The sequence below is a fragment of the Dreissena polymorpha genome, chromosome 1 (genome assembly GCF_020536995.1).
Source record: "Dreissena polymorpha isolate Duluth1 chromosome 1, UMN_Dpol_1.0, whole genome shotgun sequence".
NCBI lineage: Eukaryota > Metazoa > Mollusca > Bivalvia > Myida > Dreissenidae > Dreissena > Dreissena polymorpha.
Window position 1 is genome coordinate 39990982 of NC_068355.1, and position 16189 is coordinate 40007170.

The following is a 16189-nucleotide window of genomic DNA, read 5'->3' on the forward strand; positions in this document are numbered from 1 at the left end:
GAAAAGATTTTAAGTTCTTCTTATTTATGCCAAACATTACCTTCCTCCTGTTAACCAACAACCATAGAAATATTTAAGTAATGCATAAGGCTATAGAATAGCATTACTTCTAATTCATATCTTGAAAAAACATAAGATGTGTTTGTCAGAAACACAATGCCCCCTTTTGCGCCGCTTTGAAGCCATATATTTGACCTTTGACCTTGAAGGATGACCTTGACCTTTCATCACTCAAAATGTGCAGCTCCATGGGATACACATGCATGCCCAATTTCGAGTTGCTATCTTCAATATGGCAAAAGTTATCGCACAATTTTAACCAAGGTTAAAGTTTTGGGACAGAATGACAGAGTGACAGAATGACAGACAGACAGGGCCAAAACAATATACCCCTGATCATTCGATCCGGGGGCATAAAAATCAGAATGGTGGAGCAATCAATGTTCCTTCACTTGTTCATAATTTCTCAAACATTTTCAGACTTACTAAGACCCTCGTTGATTTCGGCGTCTGACATTTTTGGCTGCTCCTTTTGCCTTCTTGTGGCTACTGGCTCTTCTTTTGGTTTTTCTTCAACTGTAACCTTTGCCACCTCATCTGTTACTTTGTCTACCTTTTTCACCTGCAGAGGTACCAACAAATTAAATGTCTTGTTTAAGACTTCAATAGCAGACATCAACAGCTTATATGGTATTAGATTTTCAAGAGGTAATCTTTTAATTACTATTTATTTAACCAATTTCTCATTGTAAACTGGTAGGTCATTGTAGATATGAGTTCAAATCCCACTGGAAGCATTTATCAAAACATAACTTTTTAAATGGCTATTTTTTCTCCTCATTTTTATCAATTTAATTATTCTTGCTAGTATATAAATATGTTTTTACAGATTTACTGGTTTTCGAACATTCAAAAGTGAGTAAATAATTTACTATCATAAAACCTATTTATAAACTTAACTTATTTTTTTGGACAATTTTACCCATATACAAATTTTTATTTGTAAGTGTCTTTGGACTATTGGTAGTTCTTGTTTTACAATCTAAGGCATGTTAGGCAAGAAAACAACAGCTATGAGTCACCAGAGGTTGCCCAGATGCATTTAAGAAATGAGTGTTAAACAGCTGTAAATGCTTAACAAATCAATACCACAATCCGAAGTGTTGCAATCAGCCAAAAATTATCATCCAAACCTCATCATTTTTCTTTGGTTCCTCGAGTTTAAACACATCGTCATTGTGCTTGTTGCTGGCTCCATCAAATTTGACCTTGGGTTGTGAGCTGCGTTCATCGAGGTCATCATCTGAGCCTATGGAAACTGCTACCTGTAGAAAACAAGCAGACAAACTTTTGATTGTTCAAACTCCTGTCATAGTCTATCAGCAGACTGTATACTGTAAAATCATTAAATTTCGTGTGGTACGAATTTTCGTGGATTTCGTTGGTCCGCTGAACCACGAATTCAAGTACCAGCGATTATTTATACATTTTAAATCCGAAATCGGTCATTTCCGTATGTCATTTCCGACATTGTCTTTTGTTGTCGGTAATTCAAGATATTTGTTTTTTGTTGTAGTTACTTCACTTCAGTACGTCACATTACACTATTTCTTGACTAATTAAAATATTTCCGAATTAAAAATGGTGTTGTTATTTTCCACTCATTTGGCGTAAATTATATATGTTTAAACTAAGATGTTAATGATTACTTAATATGATAAGAACTACGATGTTAATGATTACTTAGTATAAATAACAGGTATCGTGTTTATATAAAATATCATTTTTGACGCAGTTTTCAGATTTATCACGTATGTCAATTAGTGCCAATTAAAGTTAAAAGAGATGAGAGAGATAACGGTTTTATTTTGGGGACCTTATTACTCAATTGTTACTACTTGAGGACCGATTGCGCTGAGAATTACAAATATTGTCAAAACAACATTGATGGCAATTAGCGAGCGGGGACCAACAAGTGTGCCACTTTATCGCTCTTATCGACAATTATCAGCAACATGCTTCAGTGCACATTAACCTCAAGTCTTGCTGACAACACAGATTAGCAGATAATGCTTCGTTATAACTCTGAGTTTTTAATAAAAGTTTAATAATTATGACGGTCAGTCTTCCCCGAAAATTTGAAATCCACGAAATTACATATCAACGAATTAGTTGTTTTTTATTTGAAATCCACGATATTACGTGTCAACGAATTAGTTGTTTTTTTATTAAACTACTAAATTTCATACCGACGAATTTCCATACGTTTACAGTAGTAAGAGACATTGGTTGTATACAAATCAACAGTACCAACTAAAAGAGGTAAGTTTTTCATATTCCTAGTTTTGTAAAACTTATCAAACAACAGTTGTATGCAACATATCACATGGTCATGGGAAAAATAACCCATACAGACTATTATGCTAGTCAATATTATTGTTCAAAGAGTATATATCCGTCAGGTGGCTAGTGCTATGCCCTATCACACGAGAGGCAAAACTACTAGTGTGATACAAAGTAATTCAAGCCCCAAGACTAATACATACTCTTGGAAAAATTGACTACCATGATACTCATTTAATTATTTATGCCAAAGCGCTTCAAATTTACACTAAATTTTATTAATTTTAAATGAAAATACGCTAAGGACTACAATTGTAGGACTAATTTAAGGAGTAGTCATGAAACTTCATGATTCTCGCGAACACTCCTGCACTGATGTGAAACAAAACCTTGGCATTTGTATGGACTGTAAACTTGTGGGTATTTAAAAAAGTAATGTAAACAAGTGAAAAAAAGTAATGTCATTTTCTGTTTTCATCAGTCTCTTTTGTTTATATGTTGGGGATTTGGCCTGAGGATTTTTTTATAACAATGCTGCAACAGACAATGTTGGATGTTTTGTGAAGATTTAATGGTGGTGTCTGTTGTACTTAAATTTAGCACTAGCATGAAAAAGGAGTCAGATTCAGTTGCTTGAACGGTTGGTTAAAACACGGCTATGTTGGACATAATTGTTTAAATTGGCCCTAGTTCGCTCACCTGAGAGGAGTCGGTTCATTCAATCTTTACCTAACGTCAAACTTGACCTAGATATTGTCCAGACAAACATCCTGGTCAAGTTTCATCATTATTGACCAAAACTCTGGCGTACATGTATGGAGTGTTTTTGTTTTTGTAAGATTTGACCTGGTGACCTATATTTTGAGTTGACCCCCCTTAACAAACATCAAACTTTGCTTACAAATATAAATATTTTGACCAAGATTCATAAAATCTGAAACAAAATTGTGATCTTCTCAAGGATTTTGTATAATTTAATGAAAATTTGGACAATCTAAGGGCAATAGTTATGGCATTAATTATTTGATTTTGCTCATTATCAAACTTGACTGAGATCTTTCAGCAACTTTCATAAAGAATGCTTGAGAAGTGTGAATGCTAGAGTGTTTACAAACCAAATGTGGACAGACAGACGGCGGACAAAGACCATTCCTAAAACCTCACCTGAGCAATCAGGTGAGCTAAAAAGTGTGTTTCACCGATCTGAGCCATTTTCCAACTTGTCAGAGAAATCAATAAAACCAATGTATTGACTAAGTTTTACGATGATTAGGCAAAAAATGTGACTTCTATAGTGTTCGATCACAAGATTTCTCTCTAGTCACATAAGGAAAACTGCCCCACCCCCGGGCGGCCATGTTTTTTTACCCATTGGGACCATTTGCGAACTCATCTGAGATATATATAAAACCAATCTTTTCACAAAGTTTCATGATGATTGGGCAAAAAATGTGACTTCTAGAGTGTTAACAAGCTTTTTTTACTATATAAATATAAGAAAACTGACCCCTCCCAGGCAGCCATGTTATTCAACTGACCGGAACCATTTTTGAACTCAACTCTTGTATCAAGGAAACAAATGTTCTGATCAAATTTCATGAAAATTGGGCCAAAAATAAGACTTCTAGAGTGTACACATGTTTACACTATATACATATAGAGAAAAATGCCCCGCCCACTGGTGGCCATGTTTTTTCACGGATCTGGACCATTTTCGAATTGTGACTTCTAGTGTGTTTACAAGGTTTCTCTATAGCCAAATAAGGAAAACTGCCCCGCCCACTGGTGACCATGTTTTTCAACGGACCAGAACCACTTTTGAACTCAACCAACATATCATAAAGACAAACAGTTTGACAAAGCTACATGAAGATTGGGCATGAAATGTGACTTCTACAGCGTTTACAAGGTTTTTCTTTTTTTTGACCTAGTTTTTTACCCAGCATGACCCAGTTTTGAACTCAATCGAGATATCATTGGGACAAATGTTCTGACCAAAATTCATGAAGATCGGACAAAAAATGTGGCCTCAAGAGTGTTTACAAGGTATCTCTATTATAGACTATAGCCAAATAAGGAAAACTGCCCCGCCCACTGGCGACATGTTTTTCAACGTACCAGAAACACTTTTGAACTCAACCAACAAATCATTAAGAAAAACATTTTGACAAAGTTTCATGAAGATTGGGCATGAAATGTGACTTCTACAGTGTTAACAAGGTTTTTCTTTTTTTTTGACCTTGTGACCTAGTTTTTGACCCGGCATGACCCAGATTCGAACTCGACCAAGATATCATTGGGACAAAGCTTCTGACCAAGTTTCATGAAGATCAGAAAAGAAATGTGCCCTCTAGAGTATTTACAAACAAATGTTAACGGACGGACGACGGACAAAGACCGGTCACAAAAGCTCACCTGAGCAATCAGGTGAGCTAAAAAGTCAAGCAAATTTTAAAATACAGATTGTAAAAAAGGCAAGCATAAGACTGATTTTTCACTCAGTGCAATTGTACTTTAAAGATTGATTCAGCATGTACTTTGTAAATACTTTAAACTAGTATATACCGTTTATTCAAAGTAATTTTAAAAGACCTTGACCTTTCGCTATGAAGCAAAAGATTGCAGGTATCCTTAAGGGCATACAAATTGCTTAATAGTATCAAGAGTTATTTATTTCAATCTCAATAAGTGTAATTATCTGTATTATTTTTAATTATGTTATGGAAAAAGTCAACGTTTGTCAGATAATTATGCTTGTTACAAATTAATGAAGATTTTAACAGAAAGAGAAAAGAAAGATGAAACATTATTTGATTGTTCAATGCAGTTTTTATTCACCATCGATTCAACCCAAGATAATGTATTTAGGAGACAGACAACTATTTACTTCAGCAGGAAGTTTTGTTAAAAAAAGTTGTAGAAGTAGATAAATAGTAATTAATCAGATAATATTTATTTCAAAGGTTATTTATCAGTGTAAACCAGATAGCAAAAAATCATCTCAGATAAATATTCAGCCGTCTGAATCGGTATTCAAATCCTCAATATAACTTCCTGTTTCCTTGAGTATAGATCTTCACTTCAACACAATTTAACAGCTAACCACTCGTACCACGAAATTTAAGTATGTCATAAAATTGAGTTTTGGGGGTAATTTATTTGCTTAGATTTTTTTTCCTGGTTTTCAGTGTATTTTTCAATATTTCAGTAATATTAATTGTGCAGGCATTGAGCCCTTCACACACATTTCCTGAGAAATCTTAGCTAAACAAGCAAATTCATTTAATTGATATCCCCCGCCAATATGCTTCTGGACACTCATACCAAGTTTCAATGAAATCGGCCAAAGCACTTCCAAGATATGGCTTTGGACACACAAAAAACATTTTTTCAACATACAAAGTGCCATAACTCTGTTATTATCAGATGGTGTACAATGCCATTTGGCGTGCATCATCCTATTATCCATATACTCATACCAAGTTTTAATGAAATCCGCCAAAGCACTTCCAAGATATGGCTCCTGACGGACGGACTGAAGGATGGACAGAAAGACGGACGGAAAACGCCAAAACAATATCCCTCCGCCTATGGCAGGGGATAATAAAGTAGTTGACCAGAACTAATTGCTCTTATATTGTAACTGCCAACTGAGCTTGGCTTGAATCAGAGGAGAATGATTGAAGAAATAGGTTCATGACTAACACACACACACACTTATAAGATAGGTTGACACTGATATATAATGTTGCATCAGTTTGTTTCAATTCTTGATTTTGAGGTTAAAAGTACAGAAAATAAACTAATCTTTCTCATAAAAACTACAGTTCCATTAGGATGAAAACCTATGAAATGGAGACCTTTTTTAAATTTTAATTTGACTACATTGAATGAGTTTTTCACAGATATTTGTATTTTTAAAAAATGCAATAAAATGAATTGTCTTACAAAACTTTCATTTTGAATATTGTGAAAATATTTTGAAACAAGAGATGTGTTTGTCAGAAATGCAATGCCCCCTACTGCACCGCTGTGTTTTTTTGTTTTTATTTATATCCCTTTAAAAAAATATTACTTCCCTTGTACAAATGATCTGTACCTGCAAAATGATGTATAGAAATTATCTCCCTTCAAAGCTTGTTACTTCCCTTGGATTTTCTTTTTTTAGAATTTGACCTTAAAGGATTACCTTGACCTTTCACCACTCAAAATGTGCAGCTCCATGAGATACACATGCATGCCAAATATCAAGTTACTGTCTTCATTATTGCAAAAGTTAAGGTGAATGTTTAACTTCGAACAGACAGATAAACAGACTATATATGACCTTTGACCTTGAAGGATGACCTTGACCTGTCACCACTCAAAATGTGCAGCTCCATGAGATGCACATGCATCCCAAATATCAAGTTGGTATCTTCAATATTGCAAAAGTTATGACCAATGTTAAAGTTTTCAGACGGATGCACAGACAGACAGAATAACGGACAGTTCAACTGCTATATGCCACCCTACCGGGGGCATAAAAAGTGCACTCTGGTAGCCATGTTATTGATGAATGTCCACTTCAGTTTGAATGATAATACCCTGATGGTTTTCCTTGAAATGTTTTCCTTAAATAACCTTACTTTTTACTGACTTATCCAAACTTTACATACTTAAAACAAGAGATGTGTTTGTCAGAAACACAATGCCATCTATTTCGCTGCTTTGATTTATTTTTATGTTTTTTATCATTTGGCAGGTACAGATAATTATCTCCCTTTAAAGCTTATTACTTCCCTTGGATTAGTTTTTTTACCTTTGACCTTGAAGGATGACCTTGACCTTTCACCACTCAAAATGTGCTGCTACATGAGATACAAATGCATGCCAAATATCAAGTTTCTATCTTCAATATTGCAAAAGTTATAGCAAAACTTTAACCAAGGTAAAAGTTTTGGGACAGAATGACAGACGAACAGACAGGCCAAGAACAATATGCCCCTGATCATTCGATCAGGGGCATAGAAATCTATTCGTTATTTTATTTACCAGTAGATGCTCATCACAAACATGCTGCATGCATGCACAAGAGGAATTTTTGTCATTTCAAACTGTGTGGTTTCACATACATGTTCATGTACACATCTTACTTTTTATACAATTTGTTATTCAGTGAAATGACTCAAGTTAGGAAACATGACTCTATTGTCAGGTAAAGCAGTAACAATAATTTGTTTCCTTCTTAGAAACTATAGATACTACAGGAAATAGAAACCTGTAATTTGGGACAGCAGTTAAAATAAGGATATTATTATCAATAAAATGTCCCACTGTTACCAAGAAAACTCATTGAGGTAAATTTACAAGATCATGTTTCAGAGCTTCAACAAATAGGATTGTGTTTACAAGTATAGTACATAATTTAATACAGGGAAAGTAGTTACCTTTCTCCTAAATTATATTCACTATGCCATTGTGTTTGGGCAAAGGTGTGTTTAAAGGGTACAATGTACTTATAGGAGACTTCACAGATTTTGACAGTTTTTGAAGTCTGTCATTATATGCTTTAAATTGGAAACAAGTTTACCCCACCTGGGCTGGAACTGCTGACCTTTGGATAAAAAAGCTCTAACCTTTACCACTAAGCCATCTGAGCAATGTACATGAACTCATGCAATCCATGTTTTTTCATAAAATATAACAACAAACACTCCTACTTATTAATCGTTTTGTGTTTAAAAGTGTTTGTTTTTTCAATTTTCAATCAATTACTTATAAACGATAATATATTTTCTATCACCAATCCTTCTAGACTCGTGTTCTAGTGTTTTTATTATCAACTTTTTGTATGTTGCAAAAAAAGATCTTAATTACTCAATGTAAGCAGTAACGTAATAGTAAAGATCAATTTTGAGGCATGTAGCTGTTACCCTGAATTTGTTTTGTGTATTTAGTGTCAATTTTACAGATATACACAATGTACTTTGTTTTTCATGTTTATTATTTGAAAATCCACCACATGACCCTTTAAAATGAGAACATGAGTCGTATCGCTGGCTTAATAAAGAAACACATTATAAAATGAGGAAACATCATTCCTAGGATATTGCTCACTTAAATTAATGCAAACAATGATTTCATACAATATTATAAAACAAGAAAAAACTAGTGACCTGAAAATCGATAGGGGTTATCTGCCAGTCATGATCAATGTACCTATGAAGTTTCATGATCATAGGCATAAGCGTTCTTCAGTTATCATCCGGAAACCATTTTACTATTTCGGGTCACCGTGACCTTGACCTTTGACCTAGTGACCTGAAAATAAATAGGGGTCATCTGCCAGTCATGATCAATGTACCTATGAAGTTTCATGGTCCTAGCCATAAGCGTTCTTGAGTTATCATCCCGAGACCATTTTACTATTTCGGGTCACCGTGACCTTGACCTTTGACATAGTGACCTGAAAATTAATAGGGGTCATCTGCGAGTCATGATCAATGTACCTATGAAGTTTCATGATCCTAGGCATAAGTGTTCTTGAGTTATCATCCGGAAACCATTTTACTATTTCGGGTCACCGTGACCTTGACCTTTGACCTAGTGACCTGAAAATCAAAAGGGGTCATCTGCAAGTCATGATCAATCAACCTATGAAGTTTCATGATCCTAGGCATAAGCGTTCTTGAGTTATCATCCGGAAACCATTTTACTATTTCGGGTCACCGTGACCTTGACCTTTGACCTTGTGACCTGAAAATCAATAGGGGTCATCTGCGAGTCATGATCAATCTACCTATCAAGTTTCATGATCCTAGGCATAAGCGTTCTTGAGTTATCATCCGGAAACCATTTTACTATTTCGGGTCACCGTGACCTTGACCTTTGACCTAGTGACCTGAAAATCAATAGGGGTCATCTGCAAGTCATGATCAATCTACCTATCAAGTTTCATGATCCTAGGCCTAAGCGTTCTTGAGTTATCATCCGGAAACCATTTTACTATTTCGGGTCACCGTGACCTTGACCTTTGACCTAGTGACCTCATAACCAATAGGGGTCATCTGCGAGTCATGATCAATGTACCTATGAAGTTTCATGGTCCTAGGCCCAAGCGTTCTTGAGTTATTATCCGGAAACCACCTGGTGGACGGACTGACCGACAGACCGACATGTGGAAAGCAATATACCCCCTCTTCTTCGAAGGGGGGCATAATAAACTCTGTGTTGTTGTTGACATGAAAAAGGTAGCCTTACTGTACAGGTACAATTTTGAATTCTTATTTTAGGGTTCTACACTGAAGATCTAAAAAATACTGAAGATCTAAATTATAACGGAACCTTAATGGTTTAGCATCAAACATGGCATTTAAGGTATATTATTATGCCCCCCTTCGAAGAAGAGGGGGTATATTGCTTTGCTCATGTCGGTCGGTCGGTAGGTCGGTCGGTCCGTCCACCAGGTGGTTGTCAGACGATAACTCAAGAACGCTTGAGCCTAGGATCATGAAACTTCATAGGTACATTGATCATGACTTGCAGATGACCCCTATTGATTTTGAGGTCACTAGGTCAAAGGTCAAGGTCACGGTGACCCGAAATAGTAAAATGGTTTCCGGATGATAATTCAAGAACGCATATGCCTAGGATCATGAAACTTTATAGGTAGATTGGTCATGACTCGCAGATGACCCCTATTGATTTTAAGGTCACTAGGTCAAAGGTCAAGGTCACGGTGACCCGAAATAGTAAAATGATTTTCGGATGATAACTCAAGAACGCTTTTGCCTAGGATCATGACACTTCATAGGTACATTGATCGTGACTTGCAGATGACCCCTATTGATTTTCAGGTCACTAGGTCAAAGGTCAAGGTCACAGTGACAAAAGTTGTATTCACACAATGGCTGCCAGTACAACAGACAGCCCATATGGGGGGCATGCATGTTTTACAAACAGCCCTTGTTTTTATGGACCCTATCAAGTTTCAATCCACTTCTGACAAGACAGTTTGACATGATTTTAAAGAACACAATTCATATATAAGCAGCAAGATGTACATTGTTCTTTGCTAAGACTGTCGCCAAGCAGGTGTTTTTCTGCCTATTTTGGGAAAAGGAGTCTGACCAATTGTGAATTTTTTATCAACAAAATTGGTCATTTTGGGAATTTTTGCTTTGATAAAACGGCTCATTTGGGAAAAAATTGTGAATTAATCATGCTTAAATAATTCAGTGGTTTAAGAAATAAATTTGTTTTCATTTGGTTATTTTGTCTTCTTTATGTAAACAGATGCAATATTGTGCATGTTCAACGTTAATTCAAGTACTGCAGTTTTGTTTTTCAGTTACAGTTACACTCTGTGATAAGAACTGAACAGTCAAAACCATATAGCAAATATTTTTGACCAAAACAAACACTGGTTAGTCACACAAGTTATAAGACACTTCATTCTAAAAAAAAAAAAAAAAAATTTTTTTTTTTTTTTTTTGGAAATTGGGAATTTTTTTTATAATTTCGGTTTGGGATCGGGTCCGTTTGCTTTGGGAGTGCCTTCGTTGTCCGAAGGCGCAGACAGTGCTGAAAAACCCCTGCCAAGGTATGATGTCTTATATATGACCTTGACAAATTATGACCGTGTTTTAGAAAGCAACACAACATACTGTCTTCATATGCCTACCATTTTGAGAGGATTTACATACATGTATAAGAAAGGGTTTGAACAGAAAATCCCTTATAACTTTAGTCAATGACAGACATTCAAACACTTCATGCAATTGTGCATGTTCAACAACCTCTTCTCATTTATTTGCTGAGGATATTCAAGCCAGATTTATTATGACAATTATTATTGCTGCAATTAATTATCAAGATCCACAATTGGCCAAGAAATTGAATGAATATCAAAATATAAGTAAAAGGTGACTTTTTTAATACTTTTTTAAAATTTCTTTTAGAACAATACATCGGAAAAAACACATCTGTAAAGTGATTATCAGTTAATTTTTTGACACAAATGCTTTACATACATACACAGATGCATTCAAAAACTTCCTTTGGTTCATTTAAAATTAATAAATGGTTACATTTTGAGACCATGAAGTTTTTATTGGTTTTAAAATATGTTTAGACTTGCTAGTAATTCTCAACATAACTGAACAAATATAAGTAAAGTAAATAACAATGAAAAATACTGGCACAATTTACAACAGTCAAAAGCATAATGGCAAACTGAATAACTTATACAGTTAACATTTGAAGTGTTAATTTTGTGGATTGTTGTTTCCAATCTGTTTTCCCATTAAGCGCATGTTCATCCACTTAAAGATATGCATCAAAGAAGCTTACATATTAGATGATATCGCTCTGAATCAGTGCTCAAATTTAAACGGATGCAACAACTAACACATCCTTGTATCCTGCTCCCATCAAGACAATTATTGTAATTGTTGTCTCACAGTTTTCAGTCAGAATTGCTGAATCTTAAGAAACGTATGGGTGGAGTTTAAATACATGTGAACTTTTTCACTATTTGCATGTATGACAAAGCCTGTAATGTTGAATCATACATGAAAATGGTCAAAGTTTGAATAATGCTTACAACTCAAATTAACTTTAAATGTGTAAATAAAATTGCCTCTATGAATGCTGTTGTTGTTTTAACTGTTGGCACCTTTTGTGAACCTTCAATTAGAAAACATTTTAACATCAAGATATAGACTTATAATATTACCCAACACTTGTATGGCGATTGGCGAAATACTAGTAGTTGGATTTGAATTTGACATTGACCTGGGCTTTTTAGATTCACTGTTTATTCATGAAAGTCTAGCAGTAAATATTTGAATTGGGACTTGCTTGAAAACCTGCTCTCAGCAGTAAATATTGAAATTGGGATTGTGTGTGCATTTGCTCCCAACAGTAAATATAGGCATTGGGACTTGCTAGAACAAATTGCTGGGTTATATGACTGGAGGACATTTAAATATTAGACTTGGTCTCTGAAAGAATCTCAAGTAGTATAAAACTGCACGCATACCTGGAGGTACCTGTCATCAGCCTTTTTCTTGATTGAGTGACTGTAAGTCTTGAGCGAGTCAATAACGGCCTGGGGATTTTCTTTCTGTTCTTCTTTTCTGGACACAGAATGAAAAACAAGGAATTACCTGCACGTTTGATTGCCACAAACAATACTATGAATAAATATGTATTTATAAATACATATACTTCGACACAGTTGCTTAAAACCATAATGGTAAAATAAGCTTAGAGCAGGCCAACAAATATAAATTCATTTTACAAGCAAAATGATTATTGGACATTTGATTTTAAAAAGACCGAACCAGTTTGTTTACAATGAAAACACAGAAAACAAGTTTAAACATTTAAATTACACAAATAACTTGATCCAAAAGTTAACAGCTGTTCATTTCATTGACCATTCAAATCAATAAGCCCTAGGAAGGCAGAGACAAACATCTTTAACTGGATTTCCTTTATATACAAATGTTCTTTTCCTGTTGAAAATACATGACTGCTATTTATTAAAACAGGCTTTGGGATTTTTTTAAACATATTTGCAAACAGTATTGACCACAGTAAGGACGTAATGATCAAGCAAATCTGGTGACCAATTACATGCACACCAAATAGGTAAGTTAAGATTTGTAAAAAATTGCATGATTTTTTAAAATACACTCACTTTCTAGAGGTTACTCTACTGGAAACCAAATACAATTGAAACAGAAAATTGTAAACAGAGACACAGGTTTTTTTCAGTTGTGTGTACAACTTTTGTGTCTGACAAACACATCTACACCATGTCAGTTTCATGGTTAACGGTTTGAAGAGGATTCTAACATAATTATATTGACAATTTCACTGTTCAACTCTGGGCCCATTATGGCTTAAATGTTTCTTAACCCTTTACCACTCAGATATGCCCTTTGGAGCTTATATTGTGCCTTTGAAAATCATATTAAATTGAAAACATTTCTTATAAGATTCAAGTTTGAAAGGCTCCATTTCAGACATAAAAATATTGTTGAGTAGCCGACAGCATAAAGCCTGAACAGACTGCAAGTTACTTTCAGGGTGTTCTGGTTTTTAACTGGTTTCATAAAGCCTTTTTCACTTTGCTTTTAAAGGGGAAAGGGTAAAGCCAATTTTTGCATATAAATCATAATTATTTAAGTGTTAGTCAATAGTGGATAAGAAAAGTTTCTTCTCCGCACAGTTTTTTTTAGGAAAAGTTTTGAATTCAAAACAGCTATTTTATTTGGCTGAGTCCCAAAAGTAGGTGTTGGTGAATAGCAAAATATGCCTCTCTATGTTGAACTCGCATTTGTTTCACAAAACAGGATATTGTATCCTTGAAGATGTGGGAGTCATAAATGTTTAGACACAATATATAAATATGAAGTAAACTACAAAAATACTCTAGCTTGTCATTGTACATAGAGTTACCACCATTGAATTCCCAATGTTTTACCTTTAAAAATGATTTGTGCTTTTATATTGTTAATGTAAATACATCCTGTATTTGATCTTCCTCAATTCAAATTACAAGTTTATCAACAATGACTACAATACACTGACAGTTCTAATTGAGTGAACACTTTACACCAGTGTTTACAGATGTCATGACAGCTTACTGCATACACTTATCAAACACTCTATGCTCTACACTTAGTGGATAAACTATAAATACTTCAGTATTCGCATGCTAAGCAAATATGATGATACTTAATAACTTCAGAAAATACTCAAAACCATTACAAAATATGATAGGTATGATTATGGCCATTAAACCAGGACGTTAAAGTGTTAATACTACTTTTTCCATGTAAAGTATATAACTTAGTCATTTCATTTTTAACAAGATGCTGCACTCAAACAATGTTAATCCTCCCCATCACCCATATTGATTCACTGGCCAAAAAAAGTCTTATTCCAAACATAGGTCAAGGTCACAATGTGGTCAGGTGGAATGGATAAGCTAAAAGTGTTAAATGAAATCATCCAAGCAAGTAATTAAGCTTTGCAGAAAGCCTTATCAATGTTAGATAAAATGTGAAATTGGGAAAAGAAATAATTCCGACCTTCTGAATAAGTCAGAAAATTTTAAACTACTTCATCAGTGATAATGTGCAGTTATTCATTAGTATATGAAAATTTCAACACTTTGAATAATAGGTTGGAAAAATGGTCATAAATTATTATTTTAAATAATTGTAACGGACACATAAAGGTGAATTTCAAAAAAAGGAACATTTTATTATTATTTGTATTTTCATAAAATATTTTTTATATACACATTTTTTTATCATTATTTTTATTAGATTATCATTATCACATAGACTGATGACTATGTTATTCTAGCATACATAAGGTGTTATTTAGGCATACTATATTTTGTGTGTAATAAATAAATCAGATCAATCCAAATTTGATACATGAAAATGTCAAACATGAGATCACACTTATACATAGAAAATCTCTACAACAACTCAGAAAAGTGAGAAGATTGGCCTTTGAGCATATAATTTGTGAAAATCACAATAAAAAGTGTAACATTATGACTGACACTTGTGACAGCCATGTAAAGAGATTGCTCAAATGTTAATTGAAAGTTTAGCAAGCTTTCCAACAATCTCCACAAAAAAAGCCAGAGTATTTTCGCTGCTCTACCTTCATGGCTAAAATTTAACATCATTTGCATATTTATGTTTATGCTAATGAGAGTTCATTATAAATTATTATTTATGTCATTTCTTTTCTCTATAACTTAACACAAGATAAGATAAGGAGTTTAATAACATGGACCGATTTAAACTAGAGCTTTGTCACAAACGTGATGTATACCCCCACCTGCCGCATTGACACAGTTTATTTTGCATGCTGTCTTCACAAAACAAGAGAAGGGCTTTGTCACAAACGTGATGTATACCCCCACCTGCCGCATTGACACAGTTTATTTTGCATGCTGTCTTCACAAAACAAGAGAATCTAATTTATGGCGATTTTTAAGATTTATTATGCCATTATTATTTATGGCCATTCTGACCTTTGCACTCTTGAATTCTTTCGCATGATATGCCGTCCAATGACTGTGAACAAAATTAATGTACAGTCATTTTAAAATCACACAATGAATGACATATTTATGGCCCGGACAAGCTCATTTATGGCCATTTTCACTTTGAACTCCTAGTGTGACCTTAACCTTGGAGAAATTGACAAAATTCTTTCACATGACACATTGTCCAATGATTGTGAACAAATGTACCAAGTAATTTTAAAATCTCACAATGAATGACATAGTTATGGCCCGGACAAGATCATTTATGGATTTTTTTTTACCTTTGAACTCACAGTGTGACATTGACCTTGGAGATATCGATGTAATTCTTTCGCGCAACACACTGTCCAATGATAGTGAACAAATATGCCAAATGACTTAAAAATCTCACTATGAACAACATAGTTATTGGCCGGACAAGCTCATTTATGGCCATTTTTGATCTTTGAACTTAAAGTGTGACCTTGACCTTGGAGATATCGACGTAATTCTTTCGCGCGACACACCGTCCAATGATGGTGAACAAATTGCCAAATGATTCTAAAATCTCACAATAAATGATAAAGTAATTGCCCGGACAAGCATTTAACCTTTGAACTCCAAGTGTGACCTTGACCTTGGAGATTTCGACGCACTTTTATCACACGACACACTGTCCCATGATGGTGAACAAATGTCCCAAGTTATTTTTAAATCTAACGATAAATGACATGGTTCTGGTCCGGACAAACTTTCGGCTTAAAACACAATAAGTTACTCTGTGACCTAGTTTTTTACCCG

General features: G+C 34.5%; 1 protein-coding gene across 2 annotated transcripts in view; it reads right to left on the reverse strand.

Annotated features, from left to right (window-relative positions):
- The window catches only part of LOC127877443 (serine/threonine-protein kinase PAK 1-like), a 29404-nt gene that overhangs the window by 10481 nt on the left and 2734 nt on the right, over positions 1 to 16189 (reverse strand). For both annotated transcript variants that reach the window (XM_052423339.1, XM_052423327.1), the window contains exons 3-5: positions 12368 to 12464; positions 1194 to 1325; positions 487 to 622 (exon numbers count right to left, since the gene is read on the reverse strand). In XM_052423339.1, the coding sequence (XP_052279299.1) occupies positions 487 to 622; positions 1194 to 1325; positions 12368 to 12464 (365 nt within the window). The remainder of the gene's footprint in view (positions 1 to 486; positions 623 to 1193; positions 1326 to 12367; positions 12465 to 16189) is intronic.